Consider the following 22,500-nt stretch of genomic DNA (forward strand, 5'->3'; position numbering starts at 1 on the left):
ATATAAGACAGGGTTCCATATGCTCTAGACTTTCTACCTATCAGGTGTTTTTTCAAATGCTACTTAATTTATAAACCTTCTCGTTTAGCTACCGCAAGATGTACCCTGAACCCATGAAATAACGCGTGTGATTAGCATCAGTCCAGACATCAATGGGGTAAGATTGGCCCATTATACCTCTTAAGCAAGCACGGTGACATATCTTTTTTATTGTTGTAAACAGTACAGTTAAGATCTCAAAACGTAGGGAACATTCAGGGAAAGTTTCAAGAAAATCGTTCCACAACTTTTTTTTCTGAGGAATCACCTTAAGGGAACGTACCATTGAAAAGGAAATTCACTAAAATGACATAATATACAAATATAATATACAAAAGATGCTTTTATGTTTAAGCCTCAATGCAGTGGCAGCTGTGATGTACCATATACAGCTACATAAGACAACCATCTTAAGTTTACAAAGTCCACTTTGGCAAACAAAAAGGCGAAATCTAAAATCACACCACACCTTTCAATGGAGACCACTAAAATTGTGGAATTGTTGACATCAATATTTAATAGAGACACTCAAATGTACTGTTAACCTTAAACTTAACCAAATTCAAACAAACTGGAAGAGAAACGTAACTAACCTCTTTGGCTTCAGGGTCAACTGTATTCCAACCGAACAGTCCCAGAAAGCCCTGGCTGATTAAAAAAAACAAAAACCAATAATACTAAAATGACATTATCACCTACATGTAGCCTCTATTGGGCACACATGACTAAACTCTTTGTCTGTCTCTAAAATATGTCATGATTATGTGTAATACCGTGGCTCTATGGTGAAACTTGAATCTGATACATCAGCATCCAACTTGACAAGTTTCACTCCTCTTACTGTTGAATTGTTGACATCATACCATGGGAACACCACACATTTGTGCTTCTTTGACTTTCCTTTTGCATCCACACACTGAAAATAAACGGTAAACAAGGCAATTCCTAAAATGGGTAGCATATGAAGATAGCAGGCAAATTAAGGGATTATTTTCTAAAGAAAATGTGGTACTGCATGGGTGGGTAGTGAAATGTTTTATGAAAATTAACTCTTTGTCGGAAGAAATTGAGGAATTGAGGGTTAAACGGTTCCTCAGTTCCCCCTGACAAAAGGTTAATGCTCGAGACCTTCGGGTTATGAAACTGTTTGATACATAGAGGATTTTTCTTTCAGTGTTGAAAAATATTTCATGAGAGAGTGCAGCAACACAAGAATAGAAATTTTGTATCTCCAAGTGCTCATGTAATGTTCTGTTTAACACCCATGAAATACCAAACTATTTCCCTTTAATTAATATTTTTTGTAGTCCTAATGTCAAACAACGGGGCAATTTATTATGTAACCATAGCAACAATGATCTTTTCATGTGTGAAGATACCATGCTTTTGCACAAAAGCTAAATTGTATTTCATTGGTGTTTAGTATATAATTTTTGTACTATTGAGGATAGTTTAATACAAGTTGAATTTGCTCAGCCATCAGGAAAGATAATAAATGACTCCATATACAAACCTCACGCTCTGTAAATCTGACTTCAAATTTCGTTAGAATGTCCTTCCTTAGTCCCTGGAAACATTTAATAAAATTTATTATTATTATTATTATTCTTAATTAACAATTATAATTATAATATGAATTAAGAGACCCGTGCAACAACACAACTGATTAATCTATTGTCATCAAAGTTGTGCTTTATCAATTTTAAATCTGTGTTTTAAATTCCATTGCCTTTCTATTTTTGCATGAAGGAAGACTCCATAATTATTCAACCCTCTCCAAGTTGTAACAGGGCTTTATAATAAACAAAACAGGTACCATCAATATTACTGTGGTACTGTAAATCACACCACTCTGCTTGGACTTCATTCACAACTCCTTGAAAACAGTTTTTGGATTCTTAATTCTCCCAACAGCTTGACTTAATTGGTGGAATAATCATATACACGAACATTGTTTGTATCAAACTCTTGCATGTCATCTTGAACTTACTTTAATTTTAAAAAGGTAACAAACTTCTGCCACACATCATCTGGACATTCGTTGATTGGAGTAGAGGCATTCCATATCTGACTCACATGATCATGATCACAAATGTTGTCAGAATGACTTTTTAGAGAAAGGGACCCACTAGAACTTTTACCTTGATTCTCCAGACAGGATATCTACAAAAAAGGCATTCAACATTTCTCTGTTAAATGAACACAAGTGCAAAAAGAACCAGAAATAAAAGAGTTAAGACAAGAGAGCCCAACAGAGAGCCAAAACATTTGGCTGGTCTGAAACAGTCAAACATGAACATCGGCCGTAGTATGAAATGGGCCAGCATAGAGAAAAGAAAAAGCTCAGACTACTCTGGTTAGGGTCGCCCATTTTCACAATGGGATTAACACTCGGATTCCCAGCACTGGTAAGATATTGAACAGTGACTTCTGTAACACAGTATTCCTGCTGTGGATAACTCATTTGAGGATAATAAATGCAGAATCCCCTATTTTCATCAAGCGGCTTAAGTGACTGGCACAAGAATGGGCCCTCAGTCTGGACCCCCCGTCTGGACCCCTATTGGTACCCGCCAAGTAAACGGCAGGATCCCAAAGGTTAGTGGCAGCTTTACATCCCGACAATACCTTAAATTTTTGCCATGTTCCTGAGACTCCACAGTTCTTACAAAAGTGGCTTCCAGTCGTCTTATTGATATACAAGGTTTTGGGTTTCAGCTTCTGCGTTGCATCACTGTTCTCGGGACAAAATGGACAACTTGCAATCAGCGAAGTGTGGCCATGTTCGAACTGAACTTTGCGACTAGACAAGAAATTCTCTATTTGCTTTATACTCGGCAAGTGTACTCCAAAATCACTTGGAAGAGTCTGCTGGTGTCTTGTGAAGGTCAACATCAGTCCTTTTTCTCCTCCAAGGAAGAGGTTCTGATCGGACTGTTTATCGCTTCGTCCCTGTGCTATACATGTACAAATCCTTCGCCATTTGTGTGTAACTCGCGCAACTTTACTTAATTCATATCGCCCTGAAAGTAGCAGTAGTGAACATGTGTGGTGAAACCTGTAAGACATGATGATGATATACGTCCAAAACACGCGCCACCAGCACGCAAATCCATTCAGGGACTGGTGAGCGTCGCTTGTAAGTCCACCCCAGAACAATTCTATCTATGAACACAGGCCACCCAAGCTCACATACTTACACAAATTCTATCCCCACGTTAACTCCCCGGAACAACATAGAACCCCAAAGTCGTAAATCAAAGAGTGGTTCCACTAGTGTTTAGCACAAAAAGATTATTTTCTTTCGTAAAAAGTTGAGTTGGCTCCTCTGAGACAAAAACGATTTGAATACGAAAAAGCTACCTACAGATCTCAGACTATAGACAACCTACAGCGGCAGACACGAATGCAATTTGCAGAGATAAAGTGAATAGTCACTGCATAATTATCCCTCTTTTGTCCCGACCTTTCGTGGGGAGAGATTTTCGTCGTCAGAGCACAGAGCACAGCCAGTCGTCAGAGCACAGCTATTTTCACAAATCCCATAATACAATTCATTTTGGGGGGTTATTTGCATTAAGATCTCGGTAAAGAAACTTGGATCCAGGGAAAAGTGACGTCAAAGGCTCACTAGCTTAAAATTTCAGCGTTTGAATATGCAGCTTATTATATAATTTTTGCAAAACGCGAGTTTAAAAGTCTGAAAGCCCAAAACTCCCGTGCTGCATATTAATTCTTCGGCGTAAACATGCATTGCATTCTTAAACTAGTGAGCCTTTGACGTCATTTTCTCCTCGATTCAGCTCTCTCAAGAACTTAAAGTCAGTAGTGGCGAGAATTAAATAGGAAAATTCCAGTTAAAATAAAAAGGTGTCTTTTTGAAATCAAGGCTTAAAACTTTGGTAGCTTAGTGTTTAGTTAACAAAGCTTCGAAATCCAAAGAAAAATAACAATTGATTTTTTGGTCACAGGGGTACTTTAAAAAACAGACATTTATACAGTAAACAAAAATTTGGTTTTATCAACGGAGTTGATAATGTAAATTGGCCACCGTACAGAGATTCTAAAAGCTAGAATCTCTGTCTTTTAGAATCTCTGTACGGTGGCCAATTTACATTATCAACTCCGTTGATAAAACCAAATTTTTGTATACTACTTCCCCACCGACGCAGCACCACAGTTTCTTTAGAAACTACCCCTTCATTTATACAGTAATATGAGAAACTTTTGAATGCGCTTACTGCATAGATATGTACATTTTGACTTAAGTGAGGAGATCATCGTAAGAGGACAGGTAATCTGCATATATAAATTCAAGTTTTCTCTGATTTAGCGCTGCTAGCTTCTCGGTATTGCGCACACCACAAAAATCCCACACAGAGGAGGAATAATAAATTAATGTGGTAAATATACGCTTCGGAGAAGCTGAAGGAGAACTGAAGGCCAAAATCAGCAATTTTTCCAACATTTTTTTTGGAACATAACATAAGTAAAGTTAAGTTTGTGGAGTTATTTCTTCTCGTTTCCTGTTTTTTGCGAGAAAATATGTTTGAAGTTGGACTTTTCCCGCTTTTCGGCCTTTTAAGTGCGAGCTAAATCAGCAGCCTGTTGTGACGGTATGATATGGGGAACAGAGATTTCGTAATCAAGAGAAACAAGGTAAACACAAGTGCTGCTGTGGATATTTTCTTCGCTGCTTTGCTGGTTCTTCTTGGACTCAAGATTCACGACAAAAATCAGTCTAAACACTGATTCTATATGGGGCATTCTCACATGTCTTCCCCACATCATACGTCATAAGCGACAAAAATGACCGCTGATTCCTCCATTCTGAGCCGCAATGCTGGTGGCCCAAAATCGGAATAAAACCATTTTTTTAGGTGGAAAAACGACGGATATGCCAGAAAAAAAGTTGAAAGTGTAAATAAAAATGCTTATTTAACAAGCTGACCAGTTGCTAACCCGTGTAAAGTAGTACAATTTTGCTAACCCATGAGAAGTGTAGACTCATGTTTGCCCAATACGGAGGCAGTCATAGAAGCAAGTGTGTAGTCAATTTTACTGTCGTTTCTTGTAATCTTTCTATTCATTTTCAACATTCCGAGTATTGACGGACCTTTTAGATCGAATTGTAATTTATTAAAATACGATTCTAATTTAAACTGGGGAACAGGGGAACAAAGACAAAATATCTTTAAGGCGGCGAAATACGAGATACAGAAACCCTCAACTTGGCGCGCAACATTGTTTCGTTGCAAGTTTGGGTTGCTGTTTCCCGTTTTTCACCTTGCATGATCAACTTGTCGCGCAACAAAAACATTTGTTGCAGGTTGAAGAAAGTTGTTGCAAAAAGTAGAGCGCGGGTTCAATCTGAGCAACAAATTTTGGCTTTGTTGCTCGTTTTTCATCAAGCTCACAACTTGTCGCGCAACAAATGTGCTCGTGTACTAGCAAATCAACCAATCAGCGCCCTGTATTTCTTCAACCCGCAACAAGGGTCAAGTTGATCACGCAAGGCGAAAAACGCGAAACATCGACCAAAACTTGCAACGAAACAATGTTGCGCGACAAGTTGAGGGTTTTTGTATCTCGTATTTCGCCGCCTTTAGGGAACAAGGGAACATAAACCATTTTAGGGATCAATCGGGAACAAGGGAACACCGGCAAATTTTAGAAGGGAACAAGGGAGCAAGCCCCCAGCCTCCCCTTCTTGTAGGGCCTCGAATTTGGCATCTTTGGTATATGGAACAGAGGGGTTAAAAGAGAAACTCCTTAAACCACATTTCACTCCAATCAGTTGATCAATACAGTACGAACCAAACTAGAAACTGAATTAGGTGGGGGGGGGGGGGGGGGGGGGGGGGGGCGGGAGGAACGGTGTAAGACGTTTAAGGACCGCCTTCGTGTGCTCATATTTTCCATACAATTTGAAATTTGGTCATTTCACGTTATAGTTTCCCAGAGAACAGGAAAGACTTGTACGAAAAACCCAGAAACACTGAGGCACGTTTGTGACAAAAGGGACTGTCGGAAAAAAAGGAGAGAGAATACCTACCTATGAGGGCAGGGGAGATGGAATATGTTCCGAGGGCAGGTGAGATAGAATGTGGTCCCTGTAACAAATTCAGGTAACTGTAGGCTGCAGAGGTGATTTCTTTTATTGACAGGACTTATAATTCTTGTTTTTTCCCATTATTTTGTATTTTCATTCTTTAGTTCTTATTTTATTTTTTCTTTTCTTGGCTGATTTTGAGGTCATGTTTCTATCTATGTCATTCACTCCATTCAAACTTTGTAGGGATATTCCATCTTCCTCATCAGCATGGCCACTTTGGTCCTTTCCATAATTTACAGCTCTATCAGTGTCTCTGTGCTTCCTTTTCCTGCAACCAAATGAATCATGAATTGTGACCCAATTGTTGTCAAGTACATGTAAGGTTCAAATTTTGTGCTCATTCTTCAGGGAGTGGCAGTATTTTACAATCACCAGAAAGAGGATGATTATCTGGACTTGAAAAGATTAAATGAGATCATCACCATCACTTTAATGTTTATGGTTGAACTGCATAAAACTCATAGTCCTTTAGCTTGTGCAAAAAAAAAAAAAAAGGCAGAACTCAATGTCGTTCCCAGGGTCTCTCCTATTTCCTTCTTCCTTTGCAGGGGGAGCGAAGAAAGAGACTCTGGGAATGAGGTTTGGCAAAAGTTTTCTGCAATATCCAAGGTACCAAAGTTACCGTAAGAGAAATAATTATTTAGATTGTAAAATTTAATGCATTCTACGATACATATACAGACCTTAGACCTATAGACGGATCGGAACACACCTATCACTGTTTAGTCTTCCCAGCCAATTACATCCAGGCTCAACTGATAGGCGACCAATAACATCACTAATAAGTTGACCAATGACATCTACGACCAGAGTCCTTATAGTATCTACAGACGTTACACAAATCACTTGACTCTGAAGATGACTTCCGCACAGGTTGTCGAGAGAGCCTCAGATACAGATTAAATCTTGTGGTCTTTGGTATGGCAACCAGACTGACAAAAAATTACTCTTTGACTGACCCTTCATACAAATCTTGGCAAAATTGGTCATTTCTCCATGCATTCATACAATGTCACGGTAGCCATGAAAATAAGCTAACCACATAAAATAATTGCACTGTGGTATTCTTCACAAATTTGAATTATTTTTGGCATGTTCTCCAAAGTTTTCAAATGTGATGTTTGATATGCTGAGGAATCCCTTAGCAGGAATAACACATACATATTTCAGGCAAGCCACAAAAATATGTATTGTAGGTATCTTTCAACAATCAAAAAATATATGAAGCCACCTCTCGTTTCTCTTTGACAGAATGAGACAAAGCCAACCAAGAGATAGTTGACTGATGAATAACAAGCTTAACACTGTCTACAACCAGTAATCACCAGCCAAAACACTTTAAGATTTTTGGATCATCGCAGTCACAAACTTAAGTTAAGCAGTGACAAAAGGGACCTCTCTGATACCCGTGCAGTGCTCTTCCAAATAAGCTACCTTGCCAACAGTGAACTGGACATTTGTGAGTTCACAATAGAAGTCTTTCATTATGATAGTCTTCATAATACCGCGATTAAAGCGTTACGAAATACCCTTGAAACATTCAGTATTCCGAGACTGCTGGTAATGAAAATTATTATGCTTGATTGATTATTGTGGGGTTGACACAGAATCTCGCAGTTGGAATCTCTATAAACTTTTGGTGAAGTTTTCCGTATACTACTTAAGAAAATAGATTATTTTCAAGAGAGACATGACCAAAAAATGGCATTCTGTAAATTCTCACCGTTTTTTATGTTCTCCAACTTCACCTGTTATCGCTAAAACACCATTGACAGCCTCAGTTCCAATGACAGTAAATGTAAATTCAGATCCAATGTCTAAACTGTCATAGAGTAATCCATTTCTGAAGTTCGATTTCGACACAGAAGCATTAAAACAGTTGTGAATTAAACATCCCACATGATCAACACCGATATTGTTTACAACCCCAACAAGAGAGCTCCCAATAATCGGTTTAAAAACAATAAGATTAACTTTGACGTCGAAATGAATGTCAGGAAGTTCCTCAAGAATAGAGCCGCATCTCTGGAGAATCTTAAAATTCTCATAACAAACTGGTACGCCTTGAAGAACGTCCGAATACTTCATCAATTTGCTGTTCAGTTCTTCCTTTACTCCTTCCCTTAAGCGACCAAGATATCGTGGATGTAAAAATACATGTTCTGTAGATTCGACTCGGGTGAAACAAGAGTGCCGTTCAGCACATTTTCTCTTCGCTTCGTCTAAAGAAACCATGTAGTCCAAATGCTTTGGGGAAGCCATGTTGAAATTTATCCGCTGACCAAAACTCGCATGGTGTTCACTTAATCCAGCTCGACCCAGGCCTTCATGAGCAATATATCGCGAGATCACGTGTTCTGAAACCAACGTTGAAGCCCGGAATTTTTCAGGCTTCTCTAGGCAATTACTAAAATTGCGTTCATAACTGCGAGGATCATAGCTCACTTGAGTAATTGATATACTTAAACTATTAAGCAAACAACAGTTGCAGCTAAGGTCAACCTACTGTAGATTTTAACGAAAGATCATTCGGTTGTTGCAAAGACACCCGAAAAAGGATGTACGTCGCCCGAAAAAGCACGCATGCACTGTATACTGCTCTAGCAACTACCGATGGGCGATTGCAAGGTGAAAGTATGATTGAGGGAAAGTAAAAGTCAAATGTTGCGCTGTCATGACTGTAATGAGTTTCGTTATTGAGTAAAAAATTGTTTCTTGTCCGCTGCATTTCCAATAAATGGCTTCCATAATTATACTCTCAATCGTTACGCTTAACATGATTATATTACGAGTGCTTAAAGCATCTTTTTTAGGATACTTTTGCTAACTGCTGAATGACTTATTATGTTGCTGACAAGAGGGGAGAGAGGTCGTGAAGCCAAACAGAATCAGCATATACGGTTTACAATGCGGAGGAATGATTATCGATTTAAATTTAACATTGTCAGGGCTCGAAATAATTTCCGGAGAGTCTCCGGACATGATGACCGGCCAAATTCATTTTAGCTCGGTCATGTACCGTTTCTGGCCTGTCAAATTATATAAAATAAATAACTCTTAAAACAGGGGCCCATGAACCAAAACTGGCGTTATACGTTTCCAAAAAAGTTGTTGCTTAGAGCTTATAGCACTTTAAAGCACTCATTGTCTTGTTGCATTTCACCCAGGATTTCAGATCAAAGTTCCGCAAATTACAATACACAGCGACTTGCTACAACTGAAACAGCTGAACAGCATGGAAATTTTAATTTATTTCATTTTCAAAACGATCAAATGTGACCGGTCAACATGACCGGCCGCAAGACGAAAGGTTGACCGGTCAACTCTCAAATCAGTTCGGACATCGTCCGTTGACCGGTCGTTTATTTCGAGCCCTGATTGTTAACTTATCAACATAATAACTTGCAATTAAAGTGTGACCTTCTAATCTTCGTTGTTTTGAAGGTGACTCTTAGATATTGCCCTACGGATATAGAAGTTTCACATACCTGCAGGCTTTTCCTTTCGATTATTGATTGTCCTCTTTTTGGGTTCAACGGAAAACGGATAACTTTCTTTTGTTAAATTCTGCAGTTATTCACTTATTTTTACAGGCCTTGAACTTGAGCGCCAATGTAACCTAACTTCCAATTTTATCAACCTGTCAGTATTTTATGAAGGGAAGATTTGCTACATCATGAAACTGATTGACTCCGCAAAACACACAGAAACAATGAAATCTGCAGTCTTCGGGAAAAACGCAAAAATCGTTAAAAGACAGAACCACGGATTAAACTGAGTCTCTTTAAATGTTTTTCACAATCCATGTGAATGGATTGTCAGTTATCGCTTTTATGTTAAATCACAGTTGGGGAAGAAGGGTTCGCGGGGTAGAGCAAATTGAGAACTCCAAGTTCTTTAACCGGCAACATATGGATGATATTGTTAAAGAGGATATTAAACATATTGTGCAGTCACTTAAGTGTCAATGTGATGTATAATTATCTCATTCCGGGCTAGAATAAGAAATCCACTGATATTGTACAGGCTAAATTAAGTCTAAATTCGGCAAGGAAAGAGGGAAACAGAACAAGAAAAACACTGGATCCTGGTGAACAAAAAGGAGCAGCACTTAGTGGTTAAATGGTGAAGGCATATATTATATTTAGCCTATATTTCAAAAGGTAATGCCTTTCTTAACTAAGGTCACGGTTTTAGAAGCGATGACTGCGACTGTAACGGCTCTGTTAAAATAGGAACTTTATTTAAGTGTGTAGTTGTTCTAGCCCTGGAGCACTAATTGGGGACACTGTGAACTGAAATCAACAAATGAATGAAAATCAAATCAAATGTTGGTTTTTGAGTTGAGGAGAGTGCCGGAGTACCCGGAGAAAACCTCTCGCAGCAGAGTATAGAGGACCAAAAAACTCAACCCACATAATAGGGAGCTTAAGATCTACGACGACGACGCCGTCGAAAACGCCAGAAAACAATAATATCATTGGTTAAAAGAGCATAAATAATCGTGCTGCACGTGCGGCACGGATTTTAGCTCATATTTTTGCGGTTCTCTGCGTGACGACGACGTGAAATCACTAAATTTTAGGTTTTGACGACAACGTGAGCATACAACAGAGAATCTTTCATTCTCTATTTTCACTCTGAAATTGCTCGTACCAATTTATTTTTGGGATACTTCGTCCATATTGTAGGAGGTGAACGAGATGGAATAATCGCGAAAGACTTATAATAGAGCAAAGTTTTATTTTGAGGTGACGTTTTCGTTGACTTCGCCGAGTCGAACCCGGGCCATAATGGTGGAAGGGGAGTGCTCTCACCACCACACCAGCCCTGCACCCCACGCCACTGCCTTTCAAAATATTAGCGAAATGTAAGTGGTATATATTCCTTTCATTTACCGCTCGATCAGTCCTGCTCTTTTTCGTTTTTGATAAATTAAACGTACTTGTAAAAAAGACTGGCCGAGTAAAACGGACAAAAGAATAAAGTGTATGTTATACGTGTGACGACACAGTGCTAACTTTGAGTTAAGGCCAGTTTCGACCGAAAATCAGTGCCCTTTTAAAGATCCACGACATTCAGTTAAAGATAATTGCGTTGTTCAATGCACATAACAAGAGAATTGGAGATTGCAAACTGAACCCCGTCAGGTTAACTCGATATACAGAGCACGCATTACAGCTGTCCCCCGGCACTTACGAGGTGCCAAGTCATGATTCTTTCCTTACATATATTTCAGCAATGACCCAGTGATTTCAAGCTTTGGAACACGATGGCTTTTTACATCTTTATCTCTTTTCTCTTACAGGAGTACCGATGTCATAAAATGACAGCTAATATTCTTTTTTGATCGTTTCAACAGATCAGTACAAATCAACCTGTGAGTACATGATTTAATTCCTCACGGGATATGGTATTGCGGTAACTACTGCTTGTTCAGTAAGTGATAAAGAATCACTCCCTTATCTAGCAAATCTTTTATTCATCTTGTATCTCAGACAGCATCTCGGATATCATCGCTTTTTAAGTAATGGTCCGGCTAAGAAGCAGGCAGCCCAGCGGCAAAAGTACTTAGAAGCTGCGAAATATTAATTTTTAACTTCACTCCAATCGAAGCATCTGATTGGCTAATATCGGAAAATGTCGAAAAAAGATGAGAAAAAAATGAAAAAAAAACCTTTTTTGGATTTCTTCTTCCCCATGCCCTTGATCTCTGTCTCTCGGCCAAATTTGGGCATTGTTCTATGCGCCGATCAGAAGTTAGAGACGAAAACGTGATGTATCACGCGCGACGCCATTTTGGATTGCGATCGAAGAGTTTCTTCCCTGGACATTTGAAGCAAAATTCTTCACCGTATGTTTATGTAATCTATATGTTACAGTCTATCGGAGTTTTTTCATTATACATAGTTCAATTTTATGGTATTAAATCGTCGGTAAATTATCTTAAATGCCTTTCAAGAAGCTTTGTTGTTGTCCGTATCACGCGGAATGGGGTCACGGAGATACGAGCATCAAGGAGCTGTTTCAAACAACTTACGCCGAGGAAAAGTTCTGTGCTAAAGGAAGGTTTAGTATCTCTGGGCACAAAGAACGAAAAAGGAAGATTTGTAGTTTCTGCCGGGACAGAATTAAGCTTCAAAGAAAATGTGAAACACTCGAGGTAAGCTGTAGTGAATTTTTAGAAATCCGCACCTATTGTTTTTCCAAATCTTAACCATGCCTAAAGTTTCTCCTGACTGTGAAAGACCAGTGTTTTCAGAATACTAAAGCTCGAAATATTTCATTGTTAGGCTGAGAGGGATGCACGAGAAGAGGAATCGCAGTTCTTTAACGATGATCCATATCAAAACGAGGATCAAAATCTCTTTGATGTTGATGTGGAGGCAGCATCGAACGAATTGCCAGCTTTGGACACTATAGCACTTCCTCAAGACAAAGCATGTCAGTGTCCTGAACAGACAAATCTTCGATTCAGCTACGAAGTACTTCAAGAACGGCGAAAACGAGACCTACGAAATGAAATCTTAGATAAAATAGAGAATCTTGTGGCAGACTACACTTCTCTCGGTGAGGTTGGAACTCATGCTATAATGAGAGACATTATTCAGTGTCAAAAGTTCCAGACCAATTATAAAGATTTGTTCCAAAGGCCTCCTCAAACTGGAAATGACGATAAATTTTTGAGATCATTAGCAAAAGATTACGTGGAATCCAAACACCAGGAAACCAGCAAGCTAATTCGTGCCCAGAGAGCAAAAGTTTCTCAGAAGTTGTTGATTGGCAGGAGTATGAAAGAAAGCAACTTGGAAGTAAATGGGGCAGACATTCAAGGAAAAAAGAGTAGGACGGAGATGGCGAAAGTTATTGGAAGAGTAAGCAAGTGCAGTGATGAACGTCGAAGACTTCTTTCAATTGTGGCATGGGACTTCAGCCAATCAGTACTGCAATCATATTTCCATTGCTCAAAAAGCACCATCACAGCTGCCAGAGTACATGCCATATTGTTTGGCAGGGGTGGTGTCCCTCAAGGTGGACTGAAGTTTACCAGGCAAGCTGTGAGTCCTGAAATAATTCAGGAATTTCAGGAGTTCCTTCATCAAGATGATATCTCCCGACCATCATCGTGCAGAAGTGTTCTTGTGGATGGAAAAGAGACAGGTGTTCGCTACTGGCAGTGTGACATCAAAGATGTCATTCAGCAATACCAGCTGAAATTTCCAAATGGTGTAAAGCGAAGTTACATTTATGCACATGTTCCAAAGAACTTTCGTTCAAACTCAATGCTTGCTGGTCTTTGTAACTTATGTGATGATTTTGGTCATTCTAACTTTGACTCTCTCCTGTGTCTCCTTGATGAGCTAAAGAATGAAGGAGTACTGGCTGATTCACACCCACAGCTTGTACAAGTCTGCAGAGAATATCAAAAGTTTCTCAAAGTGAAATTTAGTAAGCAGGTACAAGTGCAATGTTTGCTACGTGTATGTTTGTAAATAATCACATACAACCTGTAGAGCTTATAAATGTAGCCTTGTGGGCTACAAATACCATTTTTCCGATAAATTCGCAGTGGCTTTGTTTTATCCTTTTTGGACTGAAAAATTTGTATTGATGTTCTTTGGTTCTCAGTACAGGATTGTACAGGGATGTGATTTTTGTAAGATGTAAATTAGGGCAAGGCAAAGTGCAAAGTTCATTTTTACGATGAATACAGAAATTCTTGCACGCTCGTTGGCTAATTTTTATTGTCAATGAGCAGACAGACACGTGAATCTATAACTTATATGTTGTGCCAATGAATGAGAGCGGACAATTTGACAATTTGTTATCGGAAAAATGGAAATTGATGTCAGTTTTTAATGTAGCTGCCCTGTTATTGACAATGAATCTCATCATAACATTGTCAAAGTATTCTACGGATCCACTCACCTATTGCCTTGTGGATCCACAGCTACTTTGACAATGTTATGACAAAATTCATGCTCAATAACAGGACAGATGCATAAAAAACTGACGTTAATTTGTGATGTGATGTCGCACCAAGTTTTTCTTGTGATTTGCAGCCCTGTACACATTACTGAAAAACAAAGCAAAGTTGCACATTATTTCTTGAACAATGTCCCATATCTATTAAGGAAAGCTACAGTGTATGATCTTGTGTATACAGTATGTTGGGAAAAAATCCCTAAATCTGTTCTTATGCTTTCTAAATAATCAGAAAAGTTACACATACAGTACATGGTCAGTAATTATGTACCTTTGGTACCTTTATTTGTAGAATATACATTTAAGAAGTGGTCCATGAAGTACTAACAGATTTGCCTAATGTCGCTTCACTCCAATACTTACTTTGATTGTAGGTTGAGAGGCATTCCAGTTGTGCCGAACTGTGCCTTGACTATGCTCTTGGGGATTGTCAGTCACAACATGATCACCTTTTGCCAGCATTAGAAAAGTTCCATGAGTTGAGGCAACAAGTCACCGAGGGAGTGGAGAGGATTAATGATCAGCAGAAGAGGGACATACTTTTGAAGAACTGGAAGGAGGTCTCAACAAATCACAAAGAGTACCTTGCACATTTGATTCGCACCAAACATCAAGGGGGATACTACCAATATATCCTTGAAAACCTTGCACCAGGAGAAATTGTGGTCATAATCGATTACAAAATGAAAGTTGAACTTGGAATGAGAGTAAGAGAGAATCAGCGAGAATGGTACGGTAAAAGAGGAATCTCCCTTCATGGATTCTTTGTCATTGCTCAGGTAAACAATTTATCCATACCCATTTTGTTTCTTGATTCATTTATAAGCCATAACATTTTAGCATTGATTATCATTAGAAACAAATAGATTAGGCATTGGTCTGTAGAGACTTTAGTAAGCTAAATGACTACATGTACTTTCTGGACAGATGTGACAACACAGAGTACTTTGACTCTACATTGTATAGTTTGATAGGCTCAGTTTATTCATGATTAGGGACCATTGGCTGTACTTTGTTTATTTTCTTCATGACGAGACCTGTCTAATCATGTACAGGCTCTGTCAGTAGGTAGTAACCTAATTTGTGCATGTCAACTTGTTCAAGGATTGATACTTTTAATTTTAGTATACACTGTATCAGTATTCCTCAAATGCGGTGTCGGGTTTATTGCTGGACTCATTTTGAGTGAATAACTGTAAGTAAGCATTAGTCATTCTTCTTTTCCACACATGTGCATGTAGGTAGGAGAGGGTCTGCGAAATATTGAGGTTATTGACTTGTGGTCTGATGACACCAAACAAGATGCTTGGTTCACACAAAGTGCCCTGGACATTGGTTTCAAGTGGCTGGAATCAGTTTATCCAGGCTTTTCTGTATACCTGTTTTCAGGTAAGGGAAATAAAGTTTATTTTGTATGGAAATTAGCTTCTAGTGTGTTTTCTTAACAGGAAAACATGTGTCGTACACTTTTCATTTGTGAAGTTAAAATTGTCTAAATTGGCATCATTCTTAAAATTGATCATAGAAATGATCCATTCCATTCAAAAAATTTCAACTTACATTTATGTACTTTGCTTTTGTTTTAGACAATGGTCCCCATTACCATAACAGTGGAGTTCTGTGCTACCTTGCTGAAGTCAACAGTGTTTTCAATTTTACACTCAAGGAGTACAACAATTTTGAGGCAGGAGAGGGCAAGTCTAGGCTGGATTCCCATTTTGCCCACATCAGCCATAAAATTGTACGATGGGTGCGTTTAGGAAATGATTTGGAAAGTGGGGGACAAGTTGCAGATTTGATTAAGGTAATTGTTTGAATCTCAGTGAATTAAAGGAATGGGGAAAAGGCTACAAGTAACTTTTATCTAATTGGATTTTGTACTTAAAACATAAAATAAATGGATCACATGGTTGTTCAAAGGCACCTTTAACAGGTGATGTTTATAACAAACTTTCCATTGTCAGAAATATGAAATGCATTTATCAAAAACTATGAAATGCAATTACGGTAACAATGTTTTAGATTTTTCTGTTTGTTGTGCAAGTGTATATAACCTCTTGCAAGTCTGTAAGATGTTTAGTATAAAGCCTTTTTATACACCTAATCTATGTACTTTTTACACTTGAAATCTACGTACTCCTAAATGCATTTTAGAGTAGACTTCTTAAAAATTTATTTGAATATTTCTTGAAAATTTACTAAATCAGTAGCCGTTAAATTTTATCTTTATAGTTTTTAGTCAGGGAAGTTGTTTTTAGACAGGGTTAACCACATGATTCCCCTCTTCAGAGTGTTTTTGTATTTGTGTGGTAACTTCCTGAATAAATTGTTATGATACATTATGTTATGCTATGTTATGCTATGTTATGTTATGTTATGTTATGTTAGGTTAGGTTATGGTATGGTATGTTAGGTTAGGTTTGATTAAGTTAGGTTAGGTTAGGTTAGGTTAGGTTAGGTTAGGTGTTTAGACTATTTTTATACTCTCACAATATCCTAAATATCCTTGAGAAAATAAACTTCATTATAATTTTTTTCTTGCAGACGATGAAGAATGCATCCTGTAAGAAGTTGACGATTGATAGGTCTAAGGCTAAGAAAGTTGGGACACTGAAAGACATTTCCCTGTTTGGCAATTTCACATTTCCGGTCGAAGGTTCATTAAGTGATGGTATAATCTTAAGATCCTTGGCTGGCATGGGGCAGACAATAAGCAAGACAAAGGTTCAGCTTTCGCAAATCTCTGGACGTCAAGTTCCAATTGCAGGTGCAACTGGAGCCACAGTGGCAGATGATCACCCAGCACCTGAACCAAACTGTCCATCTCCTTTCTCAGGCTCCAGTCAAGAGACCTATGCTGTACGATTCATACAACATGCAGTGGAACCACCAGCAGCTGCTACTCTAATTCCACTGGAGGTTGACCAGCACTCCTCGCAGCGACCAGAAATGGGGTATGCCTTAAAGCATAGTACAGGAAAAAGAACCACATTTAGCCAAGCCCAGAAAGATATAATGATTGAATTTTATAATAGACAAGCAGTAAACTGCATTAGAGCTGAACCAAAAGATGTGATAAAAGCAATGGAAGAAGCAGGCTTAGAAGTTCTCTCGGCCACCCAGATCAAGTCATGGTGGAGCAGCTACCACCGCAAGAACAAACAAACCACTGCTCAGGCTGGATTACTCTCTTCTGCTGCAACACCAAGTGTTCCAACTGCTGCACAATCAAGTATGGCTAGTGTTAGGACACCAGCTAGAGTGTCACCTGTTACAGTAACATTACCCACAGCGTCGCCTATTGTACAACTAGTCACATCATCTTCCAATGTAGCACATGCTACTCCATCAGCCAGTGTACCAAGTGCCACACAATCAGCTAGTGTACCAAGTGCCACACAATCAGCTAGTGTACCAAGTGCCACACAATCTGCCAGTGTGCTACCATCCACTTCCCTGGCCAGTGTACCACCTACTATACAGCCTGCCAGTATTTGTGGTCATCTCTCAGAATTCAACAAGGTGGTGACAGAGTGGTCATTTCCTGAAGACTTCAGCCAGTCAACAATTGGTGGCAGGAATGGGAGTAATGCCTGTGCATTCATTTGTTTGTATTTTGGCCAAGTGGCATCAAAAGGTCTTCTGGTCCCAAAGCAAGGTTTGACATTGTCCAATGTTTGGAGCGAGGTCTTTGAGTGGGCAATAACATCTGGCAATGAATTACATGATGAGTTGTTTGACCATGAAGGCATAAATGTGAATGTAGACGAGGCTGTGGAAATTGCGGGAGAAGAATGTGGTGTGGCATACTTGGGACAACAAAAAGATTTCTTTGGTTCGCCAAAGGAATTACTTGCCGAACACTTAAATTCATTAGCACTTGGAGCTCAGAGAAGTTGCCATTTATTTTTCTCTTCTGAAAGGACAATGTTCCTTATGTGTGACAGTGGAACCTTGTACTTTGTGGACTCCCATTCCCATAAAGACAGTGGAGCCTTGATTGCAAGTGTGTCACCTGGAAATGGAGAGGCATTTGCAGAGTGGATTGACAAGATGATGAATTTTCATTGGCACTGCCCTCTCACCATTGGCTCAATGACTGAGGTTATCTACAACTGATGAAGCTACTGCCATGCAATAAGATATATTTTAGTTGTATTTATGCCTAGCATGATTGCCTGAGGTGGGAAAAAAGGGGGAGGTAGAAAATTATGCATTGTAAACAAAACATGCAACTGCTAGATTCACTTGCATTATTATTTTTGACTTGCAACCATAATATTTGTCAGTATTGAAATACTTGAAATAGTTAGGTAAATTTTGTACAGTTCAGTAATTATGCATAGTTAATGAATCATGCAAAGTGACTGAAATCATTTTTCTGATTTATTTTTTATTGTTTGAACTCTGAACAAAGGATATTTATTTTCACATAAGTAATAATTCTTTTCTTTTTTTAAACTTAAAGGGCCCTAGTCCGCCACAACTTTGTTTCTGTTTACATGCGAGAGTTTGGCTAGTACATTTTTTTCAGAGGATGTCAAAAGAAAGGAAACCACTGTGGAACTTCAACAGATAATCACACACTTTCTGGAACACAACTTACAGTAAAGCAATAAGAATTCGCTTGACCATGCAAGATCAATAATTTCGATGGCGTCGAAAATGGAGGAGGCTGACTGGGGTCCTTTAACTGCCATGGAATAGTTTAGTTTTTGTTATGAAATGCTTGAATATGGGTGTAAATACATTATTTTTTTAGAATTTACAAAGTTGTTGGAAAAGGCAACAATTTCTTCAAACAATTTTGTCACCTTGGAGATGAAATCCCTCAGTCTTGGAATGTTGTAATTTTCTTCGTCAATCAAAGGTGAAACGTTTCGCACAGTTAACTGCATCTTACATGAAATTGATGTTGCCATTTTCAGAGAAAAACATCAGTACATTATGTTGAACGTAGCATGACTGCAGCCTTTCTTTTTTATCCTAACCACCTCAGTAATCTCCCCTGCCTTCCTACCAAATGACACTAGAGTTGTTCCATGGTCAAAGATCCCTGCCCCGCCCCCAACCCCACCCTCCTTCCCGTAGTTTCATATCACTAAAAAGCGGTGTGCAGTTTTGGAACAATTTTATTTTCGTCTTGCCTAGAAATAATCCGCTATAAAGACAACATAATCATTTTCATTAAAAACGGAACTTAACAGTCTAGAATATAAAATGTTACAAACAGAATACTGACTCCACTGGACTGAGTAATATCATTTTACATGAATTACAACATCTCTGATCATGCATGCCAGAACAAAACGAATTTGGTTGTAAGAGACTTCAGGGACAGCTTCTTTAACTTCATTCAGGCGGTCTTTCAAAGATAACAATTGATGAAGTTGTGCAAATGACTCCTCGGTAATTTCAAGAAGCTCTGCCAAGCGGTCCGTGTCGATATCTTTACCGGCGGCGAATGCATCGATGGTATAAACCTCGGCGGTAGCCCTTCGTACCCTCAGTTCGCGGGAGATTTCGTGAAAATCTTTACCCTTTGAAAAGGCGTCCAAGGCTCTTAACTTGTTATTAGACAAGTTGATCTTTCCATACAGCTTCAGGAAACGACTTTTCTATGTAGGAAAAAATGGATGGATGTTCAATCACTAAATCGTGATCAAATAGTGGAGAATAATTATATGGTGCTGCGTGAAACACATCCACAACTTGATTGCAAGCAAATTGAACCGAAACAAGCACTTACTGAAGAAGCACTTTTCTTTGCCGATGACCCGGCCTCGGAGTTCTGGTCTAAAAACTTTTGTTTTCCTGATGAAGCCATGCTACAAAGGTAAGCAGATGACACAGTGCGGCAAATTGCGACTTTAGTCTGCAACGCGAGTAGTCTGTGTTCAATCAGAAATATGACAGCCCGAGCGGTATCTTTTTGATCGCATATCGCTGTCGGACGCCGTACTGCACGCATTGAGCTATAATCTTAGTTTTACGGCAAATGGCGCATAGAATCTTGACGATATTTACAAACATAGTTTTTGAAGGCATAATGATTTGTTCTACGAAACAGAATCTAATTTTTTAGACGGCAAGTCGATTACATTTTTCATTGAAATTCAAATTTCGCGCTTTTAGCTGCTTACACCAATGGGAACAGCCGAACTTAATTTGATTAAAAATGTTGGCACATTTTAACTAACCGACGCTATTGCCGCGGGCTATTGTTTTTCTGCCTGCTTTTTAGCCGGACCATTACTTAATGTTTCAAGTCAATTCTCGAGTCGCTTTCTTGATAAATCCAAAGACATTCTTAGATACCCCACGAGTGAGACTTTAATAGCACGATAATTTAGATCTTTTCCAAATATTCCCAAGTGGTTATATCAGTTTGTTCTTGCTGCAGACGTGTTGCTTCAAAGAAGTAGATGAATTCAAAATTATGTGTAGGGACTGAGAAAGTTCCTGCTGCGTTAAGGCAAAAAAGAATAAAAAATAAGAATCAGTTTTGAAGCAGAAGAAACCAAAATTAGTCAGCAACCTTTGTTTCACTGAAAGAGTTTATTCATTGAACCGTGAACTGGAACGTACTAATGTAAGGGTACAAAATAAAAATGTTGATGAAAGTCAAGTAGACTATAGCACGACTGACATAACAACGCGAAAATGTATTTTTTTAAGGGTACACCTTATTCACCGTACCATGCCATATTGCCTTGAGCTTTTATCTCATTAACTGGAGGGCTTCAGTACTGTTGTTTATGGGCGTGTGGAATAATTTGGCTTGTCTTCCTTATTCACAACGGGTTCAGTAGAAAACCAGAGAGTTTATTTTTTTTTCAAGATTAAATTCAGCCATCTTTTATACCGGGAACCACGGAAATGCTCATTATCCATAAAAATTAAACCGAACGAACTCGAGGATGTTGATGGCAGAAACTAAATAGGCCGCCTCTTACTGAAGATAAAGACTGGTAAATATTGGTACTATACGTGGAATAAATTTATATCAATCAGGAAACGAAATTTTGAGTAGCTTCGACATTCTTAAAATTCACTGCGGCACTGCATGTGATACTGAGATATTGGAAATGAAAACACGCTCAATAAAGCAGTGAGAGGAAAGCCAAAGAAGATCACTAACTGTCATTACACTTACGATAGGTATACCATGGCAACTTGCTTAGTAACTGTCAATACTGAACAAATTGGTGTACAAAACAATCTGGGAGTTAGCATCTATTTTTGCCTCATTGCTTGCGGCCTTTTTTTAAATTCAAATGAAAAGGATTTAATGTTTTCTGTTGCTGATAGTTTTTCGCGATAACAACTGAACCAGAAAGCTCAGGCTGCGTGAATCAAAGGACTATTGGCCTTAATTTAATTTCCTTTTTTGATTTATTAAACAAAAATAACGCACAATAAAGACAGGTTATAAATATTATGACTTCAAAGTCGCCAAGGATCCCTTAAACGTTAAAGAAAAAACAAAACAAAAACTATCCGAAAATGGATATTAACCAATATCCCGTGCTGCGTAATAAAATATTTTTGTTCCAATGGATCTTTATAAACCGTGATCTATTCCTTTTCTACATTTCATTTTTGGTTACAGCGAAGTCACAATAGAAGTCATGACGATCCTCCACCGTGTCTCCATTGCTTTAGCATTTTCTTTTGTTGGTAAGTTTTGACTGATACCTGGTTATCTGTGTCTCATTTAGTGATATAATTGAAGTGATGAGCTCCAGTTTAGAGAGTGAGAAACGCGACCCGCGTGGATATTGTTTCGAATCACTATAAGCTTGACCGACTCTGTAATCGAAAATACCACACACATGCATATGCAATTAAGCTCTCTTCCTTCTTCAGTTGAGATTTTCAACTAAGAGGTAACCCTCTGTTTTTTTCGTGAGAACAACATTTTGTTAATTCAGTGTAGTGTAGGCTCGAGGAAAAGAGGAATTTCTATCACGCTCACGAAACAGATGGTTTGAAGGTGGAAAGCGGTAGCGAAATCAAATTTTCTTAAATTCATTTTCGTCCAGGGTTAGGGTAATTTCTAAGCCACTCTACAAGGAATCTCTCCAGTTCGAAAGTAGATAGTTTTAGTTTTAATTGTGGGTGCGGGGATGACGCAGTTGTGAGAGCACTCGCCTCCCCCAATGTGGCCCGGGTTCGATTCCCAGACTCGGCGTCATATGTGGGTTGAGTTTGTCGGTTTTCTTCTCTGCACCGACAGGTTTTCTCCGGGTACTCCGGTTTCCCCTCGCCTTAATTTCAGATTGCAGTGTCCCCAATTAGTGCTCAAGACACTTAAATAAAGTTCCTTTCCTTTCAAAAGCTAGTTTCAATTTTATAAC

At 38.7% G+C, this 22,500-nt stretch overlaps 4 protein-coding genes across 4 annotated transcripts in view; 2 read left to right on the top strand and 2 right to left on the bottom strand.

Annotated features, from left to right (window-relative positions):
- LOC138060371 (twinkle mtDNA helicase-like) overlaps window positions 1-890 on the bottom strand; it is a 13,198-nt gene extending 12,308 nt beyond the window's left edge. Inside the window, exons 1-2 of the mRNA XM_068906128.1 lie at window positions 813-890; window positions 633-687 (exon numbers count right to left, since the gene is read on the bottom strand). The gene's annotated coding sequence lies outside the window, so the exon portion shown is untranslated. The remainder of the gene's footprint in view (window positions 1-632; window positions 688-812) is intronic.
- Window positions 891-6,176: 5,286 nt separating this feature from the next.
- LOC138060535 (DNA-directed RNA polymerase I subunit RPA43-like) lies at window positions 6,177-10,036 on the bottom strand. The gene is made up of 3 exons (XM_068906341.1): window positions 9,643-10,036; window positions 7,878-8,511; window positions 6,177-6,422 (listed from the first exon to the last, which is right to left on the bottom strand). The coding sequence occupies exons 2-3, from the start codon at window positions 8,414-8,416 to the stop codon at window positions 6,245-6,247; spliced, it is 717 nt and encodes a 238-aa protein (XP_068762442.1). The 5' UTR covers window positions 8,417-8,511; window positions 9,643-10,036; the 3' UTR covers window positions 6,177-6,244.
- Window positions 10,037-11,782: 1,746 nt separating this feature from the next.
- LOC138060801 (uncharacterized) lies at window positions 11,783-20,400 on the top strand. The gene is made up of 6 exons (XM_068906669.1): window positions 11,783-12,317; window positions 12,448-13,611; window positions 14,515-14,919; window positions 15,382-15,529; window positions 15,727-15,944; window positions 16,685-20,400. The coding sequence occupies exons 1-6, from the start codon at window positions 12,105-12,107 to the stop codon at window positions 18,257-18,259; spliced, it is 3,723 nt and encodes a 1,240-aa protein (XP_068762770.1). The 5' UTR covers window positions 11,783-12,104; the 3' UTR covers window positions 18,260-20,400.
- A 1,286-nt stretch (window positions 20,401-21,686) lies between these two features.
- The window catches only part of LOC138060802 (skeletal aspartic acid-rich protein 2-like), a 5,932-nt gene continuing 5,118 nt past the window's right edge, over window positions 21,687-22,500 (top strand). The window contains exon 1 of the mRNA XM_068906670.1: window positions 21,687-21,820. Coding sequence (XP_068762771.1) covers window positions 21,772-21,820 — 49 coding nt within the window. The 5' untranslated portion in view covers window positions 21,687-21,771. The remainder of the gene's footprint in view (window positions 21,821-22,500) is intronic.

This window comes from Montipora capricornis, chromosome 8, assembly GCF_036669925.1.
Source record: "Montipora capricornis isolate CH-2021 chromosome 8, ASM3666992v2, whole genome shotgun sequence".
NCBI classification, from domain to species: Eukaryota; Metazoa; Cnidaria; class Anthozoa; order Scleractinia; family Acroporidae; genus Montipora; species Montipora capricornis.